We start from the raw sequence: 7,404 nt of genomic DNA on the forward strand, positions 1-7,404 counted from the left end.
TTTTTACAGTTTTACTTTGATTTATGATTGCTTGTACAGAGAAATATTGCTTGAAATTACCTGTATTCCAGAATTCTCTTTTTATGCATCAACAGTTGAACCCCGACCTGTCTCTCCCTCAGTAGCAGCCGTATCAAGGAAGAAAAAAAGAAAGATGGGAACTTATAGTCTTGTACCCAAGAAGAAAAACAAAGTCTTGAAACAACGCACAGTTCTGGAGATGTTTCAGCAGATATCCCAGTCTCCACCCAACCCTAAGGTCAGTTGAACCACCAAATTTAAACATTTTATTATTGTGTTATTAAAAGTTACCTCTTCGTTTCATATATTGTTAAGCTGAGTTTTGATTGGAAGTAATATTTTCTTAATGTTGTATTTCATATTGGTTGAACCTTCCTGTACTTCGGAAAGCTAGACAGGGTCGCACACCAGACTCAAAGCACCATGTCCCATCATGTGATACTTTTTAGAGTTGTAAACATTGTATTCTAAAAGGGAACGCACATCAGTGCTGCTATTCAGTGTCTGTTTGCATTGTTTACCAATGTATAGAAAACCATTGGAAGGCATTGGAACATTGACATTTAATGCCAGTCTTTTGTTCTCTGACTTCACAACAGCCAAAGGACATTGTGCGTGTGAATGGAGAGAAAATGGATAATGAGTCTGATGAAGAGGAGTCAGAAGAAGGGGAAGACACAGAGGATGAAGATCTGGTCACAGAAGATGGAGCAAAAGCTTCACATGAGGGACCTAGGATACCTTCAATCTCACAGGTGGGAATTCAGAAGAAAGCTGTAGGAACTTGTAAGCTAATGGAAGTATTGGTCATTGTGTCATTAATTTGTTTGGATTCCAAATGGCTTGTACACTGAATCTCTATGTAAGAGGTAAGATAGCTAAGGATGTTTACTTGTTCATTTTTCGTTCACAAGCCACTGGAAGAAGAGTCTGAGGAGTCACAAGACTGTGAAGGTGAAGAGGAAGGGGATGAATCAGACTTGGTGAGTTATTAAACATTTTCCAATAGTGAGTGTTAAAGCACACTCGAATAACCAGGAATCATTTAGATGGAAGGTTTTTCAGTTTCACAGATCTGTTTGTTGACTGTGAATTACGTCTATTCGCTTTAGAGTTCAGAATCCAGTTTGAAAAAGAAATGGAAAAAGAAAGCCAAAGGAGATCACGCCTGGCTCCGACCATCAAGGAAACGCAAGAGGAAATGGAAAACAAAAACGGATAAGGTTTCTGGTAAGTGTTTCAATGCATATTTTCCTGAAATCTGGTCTAGGGCAGCGCTTTAAATTTAATGCATTTCATTTACAATTCTCTGTATGTTTGTCCAATCTTAGCTCCAGTTATGGAGATCCAGTCTCTGCCAGAAAGCCAGAGCTCCCCATCAGCCCCTACTGCTCACAGAAAGGGGTATAAAGAAGTCCCTCTAGACTCCCTGAATCTAGCAGCACAGGAAGCCTTACTGACATCTCAGAGTACAGGTGAAACCAAATTTGCAAAACCAAAAAATCAGGAAGGCATTAATTGCTTTTGTTGATGAAATCTATGAGGAAGCGCAAATGGAAGTCTTGTTCTGATTAAATACTCTAGTAAATTTCTTTTCCCTTAAAGTTTAAGTGTGTGCATTTCTATATGTCTAATTGTTATGCCATCTGATTAGAAGTCATGTTTTTATTTTGATGAGTTACAATCTCAGCATCTGAAGAATGACACATTAGTATAAAGTTCAGAGGATGATTAATGTCAGGCCTTTGCGGTAGCCTCCATCTTGAATAAAATGAGTCATCAAGACTCTAGCAGATATGGTGCCCTCTGGTGGTCTTGCATGCACTTGAAGAAATTCATATCAGAAACGTTAATGGCTGCATCTATGAAATATTTCTCATGGATATACGAATGGAAATGAAGTAACATTGGCTTTGTCCCCTCTATGTTTAAAAAATGGTATCTCATGAATATTAGATTCTTAAAAGTGGTGTTTCTTAGCTGCTTTAGGGCCATTGCAGAGCACAGATGCAGACATGGTGCAGGAACTGCCTTTATGCAGCTGTCGAATGGAGACACCCAAGAGTCGAGAGATCCTCACGCTTGCGGACAGAAAGTGTATGGCAACTGAGAGCATTGATGGCCAGGTGAGATAGTTGCCCTTGTGAATATGTAGAACTATGGTGATTGTGCCAGTATTTGCATTTTCAGGAATGCATCGTCTTGTTATATACCAGGGGTTCGTAACTCTGGAAGTCCACATTGAGAATGAACTTACCTTCGAGAATTTTTCTAGTAATCCTGAAGACGTCGATTGGCTTTTTTAAGTAGGTTTGATAAGGTGTCAAGCCAAACTCCGTAAGAATGTGGACCTTGAGGGTCAAAGTTGAGAACCTCTGTTATATACCATCTGAACAAAGTTTGGGTGCAGTATTTTTGCATTGAAATGATACAGAAGGATTGATCTAACTCTGGGCTCTCAAACTCAGTTCCTAAAGGGTCACCTCGTTCCGTACAATTTACCTTAACTTAATTGATCAGGTTCAGTTTTATGAGGTGGTCAGTTAACCTGAACACCTAATCAGGGGCACCACTATGAGTTCTGCTCTTGTGAACGATACATTTATTCAGTCCTCATAAAATTGTAATCATGTTCCTTGGGATTACCTCTTTAGTCCTGTCTCAGGCATCCCCTCTGATCATGGCTCTTGGAGTTATCTAATCCCTCTCTACAATTATGGCATTTCTAGATTCATTAAACCAAGCAAACAAGTCAGTGTTGCCCAGGAGTCTGCTGCTCAAGAGTTTTAGGTCTTTGATTGACTTTCAGTGTCAAAATGACAAGTCAATGACCAAGAAATTATTGACTGAAGGCATGCACTGGAAAAGCTACAGAGTTTTTATAACAGACACATTTGAGCAAGACATTCAAAGTTGTTTTATCTGGCAATTATTTAGATGGCATTTTCAGTTTCTCTCTGTAGAAGTTCTGCATCAGCCCCTCTTTCTGATCTGGGCCCTTGGAATTGTTCTAACCCCTGGATCCTTGTAATCAAGCAAACCTATCAGTGCTGCTGTGGCTTCTTTGTAGACCTGTGAGTCTTTGACTTCATCCAAGAGAAACCTTGAGGTCTTTTAGGTTGAGTTTCAATGACATCATGACAAATCAATGGCCAAGAATTTCTTGACTAGGCAGGTGTCTGAAAAGCTACAGAGGTTTTACTTAAGCTATGTTTGAGCAACCCTCTCAAAGGTTTTTCATGTAGTTATTGTATAGGCAGTTGTCCATATTACCCTCCCTACAATCTCCCCAATTTTAGCACCCCTAGATACAGCTAAACTTCCAGGCAGGTGGTTTGAACAAATCAGTCCGCAGGACAGTAGCCCTTCAGGAGCTGAGTTTGACACATTTGATCTAACTTCTGAATACTTGAAAACTCCAGTTTTTGTAACATCATGTGTCATGTTACAGTACAACTTTATATAAAAGCCAAGGTTCTGAACTCTATTATAATTGGTTCTCTGTTGTTTTGGGAGTAGCTGAGCCGTTGTCAGAGTGCAGTGCTGAAGCACGAGATGATGAGGCCTTCAAACTCTGTCCAACTGCTGGTTTTGTGTGAGGACCATCGCACGGGCATGGTCAAACATCAGTGCTGCCCTGGCTGTGGCTTCTTTTGCAGAGCCGTGAGTCTTTGGCTTTACCCAAGAGAACATTTTAGGTTTTTGATTGGGTGTCAATGACAGCATGACAAGTCGATTGCCAAGAATCTTGCATGTGTCTGAATATTCACTGAGTTTTTACTTCAGCTACATTTCAGCAAACCACTTAAAGGTATTTCATGTGGCCATCATGTAGGGTACCTTCATGGAGTGTCAGCCAGAGGTGAACATCTCCCATCGCTTCCATCGGACCTGTGCCTCGGTACTTAATGGACAGAGCTTTTGTCCACATTGTGGAGAGGAGGTCAGCAAAGCAAAAGAGGTCACCATTGCCAAGGCAGATACAACATCGACTGTGCCCATCACCCATGGCTCCTGCATACCCAGCACCTCAGAGGGCAAAGCGGACACTACCACTGGAGGGTATGTGCCAGCTGAATAATGTTATGTAGCCTTGTACGTATAACATCTTCCTGCAACTGCATTCCGATAGGATGTAGTTCGTTTTTTTTCCCCCATCTCATCATTAAGTTGATCTGCTGGTCATTTAAAGGTCCACTCGGCTCTCTGTACTTGGAGAGGGAAAAGCAAACAGCACCTTACCCAAACCTTCAGAATCACAGGACACATCTTTGTCCCTTGCGGGTTCCAAAGCCAGGTCTGTAGCAATGGCAGCTGCACCTGGACTTCCACTTCCACCAGGACCACCTAAAGAAACTCTGGAAAGTGTCCTGCTGGCTCTTGATGCTGAAAAGTAAGAAAACCAACTTTTACAATCATTTAGTTTAGCACCTTTTTTGCTTATACTGGTTAATTTGCAAATTCATTTCAACTCCCTCAAGGCCCAAGAAGCTTCGGTTTCACCCAAAACAATTGTACATTTCTGCCAAACAAGGGGAGCTACAGAAGGTCCTACTGATGTTGGGTAAGAGAGCTGAATTGTTTGGGGTTTTTTGTTCTATTGTTGTCTGTTCTGTGCTGGATATCTTTTTTTTCTCATTCTCAGTGGATGGGATTGATCCCAACTTCAAAATGGAGAGCCAGAACAAACGGACGCCACTCCATGTAGCAGCAGAAGCAGGTCATCAGGAAGTCTGCCATATGCTGGTACAGGTGAGAACAGATGGCAATGAATTTACCATGGATTTAAAAAAAAATCATCATTTACTCATCTTTGAGTCATTCTAAACCTGAAACGCAAGCAAGTGAAAATTGGCCACCTTATTATTCAGGCTGGTGCCAACCTTGACATGTGTGATGAAGACCAGCGGACGCCTCTGATGGAGGCCTGTGAGAACAACCATCTTGAAACTGTGCGATATCTTCTGCGGGCCGGAGCCATCGTCTCTCACAAGGTCAGTAGCCACAAGCACTGAGTTCGATAAGCCTATTTGGTAATCAGTTTAAATATTGATCACATCCTATTTTTTTTATTTTCAGGATGTTGAAGGTTCAACTTGTCTCCATCTTGCTGCTAAGAATGGGCATTTCAGCATTGTACAACATCTGCTCTCTGCAGGCCTTATTGACATTAACTGCCAGGTTTTTAACTTTCTCTTGCGTTTGTAATAATGTTTTGGGAATGTGGGAGGGTGTTAGGGGATTTTCACCATTTGAGTTATTGGACTGTGCCAAACAAATCTGGGGATTTTTCTAAGATCAGTATGCCTCCATTTTAGTGAAAGCTCATCAACAACTTGGTAATGAGTTTCTTAGAGGTTTTAATTTATTTTAATCATTCTGGAATTTAGTGCTGTATGTTTTAGACCATTTCCCAGTACTGGGTTGCAGCTGAAAGGGCATCTTCTGTGTAAAACATATGCCGGAAAAGTTGGTGGTTCATTCCGCTGTGGCGACCCCTGATAAATAAAGCCTGGTTTATACTTCTGCGTCAAGTGATTGGCGTGACCCACGGTGCATGCAATGCGCGTAGCTGTGCATTCATACTTTTGCGCGCTGTTTCTGTTACTCTGCAACAACACTTCCAGAACGCTAGTTGGCAGTGAGGTGTTTATGTTACTCTGTGTCGAGTTTCTTCGCTGGTGTTTTGTTTTTTTGTGGTTCAAGTGGTTTAATCTCGCTCATTTTGAGGCAGGAACCGGCGGACGTGCAACAACTTTAACCATAAGATAAACACAAAACAAAACTTTTCCATCTGAAGCTCCTTCTCCTTCACACTTGTAAAAAAAAATTGCTCCATCGGGCTCGCATGGCTCTCGGTCCCACCCACACTTGTCAGCGCTACCAAGCCGACCAATCACAGAGCTTGTGCTATGCGTTGTTGTGACGTGTAATTACATTTTTTGAGAGGTGCACGTCAGTTCATTGTAACAAAAACATAAATACTTCAAAATAAAGCCAAGACAAAACTGTGACTGCTGTGAGTGCTGCCATGCAGGTCAAAAATGTCTCTTTTGCCACTTTACTTCCTGTTAAAGATGGCTACCTACAGGAAATACCAAAATGCATGCATTCGGCACTAGGGGAGGACGGAAAAATAATACAAATAACCATACAATCAACATAGACCAAAGAAAAGACATTATATAACAATATTAACACACTTATGGCTCCAACATCAGTAGCACTAGTAACTAGTTAGCTGGAATTGCTGTTTCTACACTTGGAAAAGTCATGCAAGTTAATAAATACACATTGTTTTAATAAATATGCATTTTCCTTGTTACTTGAATCTCTAAAATATTTAATCGCATATTAATTGTCATGAAAAAATGGTAAAAATTGTATATCCTGTAACGCTTCAAATTAGAGCTGCAATGAACATTGTGGGCAATGGGAGGCCTTGGAATGCAGAAGGCCAAGATTCCTAATGTAGGTGTATTTCTCGTCCCAGGATGATGGAGGTTGGACAGCTATGATTTGGGCCACAGAGTATAAACATGTGGACCAAGTGAAGCTCTTGCTTTCCAAAGGGGCTGATATTAATATTCGAGACAAGGTATGTGTGCTGCTGTATCTAAAGATGTAATTCATTGCACCTAATCTAAGTTTTTCGTAGTATTATTTGTCACAATTTCAGTACTTTCATAGGTTTTGATCTGTTACAATAATATTTATAATTCAATATAATTCATGTATGTTAGGAATCAGTTATGATTGTAAATCATAAGCTGACTGTTTGTTACCAATGTTGCCATCTATATAGCCAATTCAGCTGATTTGGCATTTAAACAAATAAATGAATAAATCTGTTACAAATCTCAACCTTAATTCTAGGAGGAGAATATCTGTCTGCATTGGGCCGCGTTCTCTGGCTGTGTGGAAATAGCTGAGATCTTTCTGACTGCCAAGTGTGATCTCAACACCATGAACATCCACGGAGACTCGCCGTTACACATAGCGTCGCGGGAGAGCCGGCTTGACTGTGTAAAGTGAGTAAACCTCCTCTAGGTTTTATCAATCAAGATTGATTTGTCTGCATCCTTTCAGTGCAGTGTCAAGGCTTATTTACAACTTAAGAATGTCTGAGCCATCCTCCTGGAAGATAAGTGTACTGCAGGATTACACCCATATCCGATATACTGCAGTCCTAATCAGGTGCTTGTGTAGATCCTAATCAGCTTAAAGCTGCAGTTTTTTGGAGACTGGATCAATGTCATGTAGATCTATTGGACTAACAATCTAACAATAAAGGCTTATGCTCATTTCATTTCAATTCATTTCACCTTTATTTGTATAGCGCTTATACAATGTAGATTGTGTCAAAGCAGCTTCACATAAAAG

General features: G+C 40.7%; 1 protein-coding gene across 7 annotated transcripts in view; it reads left to right on the forward strand.

Moving 5' to 3' along the window:
- Positions 1-7,404, forward strand: part of ehmt1b (euchromatic histone-lysine N-methyltransferase 1b) — a 46,503-nt gene that overhangs the window by 24,108 nt on the left and 14,991 nt on the right. For 6 of the 7 annotated variants that reach the window (XM_056445966.1, XM_056445970.1, XM_056445965.1 and 3 more), the window contains exons 5-19: positions 96-259; positions 621-776; positions 936-1,004; positions 1,134-1,251; positions 1,353-1,496; positions 2,002-2,147; positions 3,541-3,684; positions 3,857-4,083; positions 4,214-4,414; positions 4,503-4,585; positions 4,667-4,773; positions 4,893-5,015; positions 5,101-5,202; positions 6,515-6,619; positions 6,898-7,052. In XM_056445966.1, the coding sequence (XP_056301941.1) occupies positions 96-259; positions 621-776; positions 936-1,004; positions 1,134-1,251; positions 1,353-1,496; positions 2,002-2,147; positions 3,541-3,684; positions 3,857-4,083; positions 4,214-4,414; positions 4,503-4,585; positions 4,667-4,773; positions 4,893-5,015; positions 5,101-5,202; positions 6,515-6,619; positions 6,898-7,052 (2,044 nt within the window). The remainder of the gene's footprint in view (positions 1-95; positions 260-620; positions 777-935; positions 1,005-1,133; positions 1,252-1,352; positions 1,497-2,001; positions 2,148-3,540; positions 3,685-3,856; positions 4,084-4,213; positions 4,415-4,502; positions 4,586-4,666; positions 4,774-4,892; positions 5,016-5,100; positions 5,203-6,514; positions 6,620-6,897; positions 7,053-7,404) is intronic. The other variant, XM_056445971.1, reaches the window with a different exon arrangement.

The sequence above is a fragment of the Danio aesculapii genome, chromosome 21 (assembly GCF_903798145.1).
Source record: "Danio aesculapii chromosome 21, fDanAes4.1, whole genome shotgun sequence".
Lineage (NCBI taxonomy): Eukaryota > Metazoa > Chordata > Actinopteri > Cypriniformes > Danionidae > Danio > Danio aesculapii.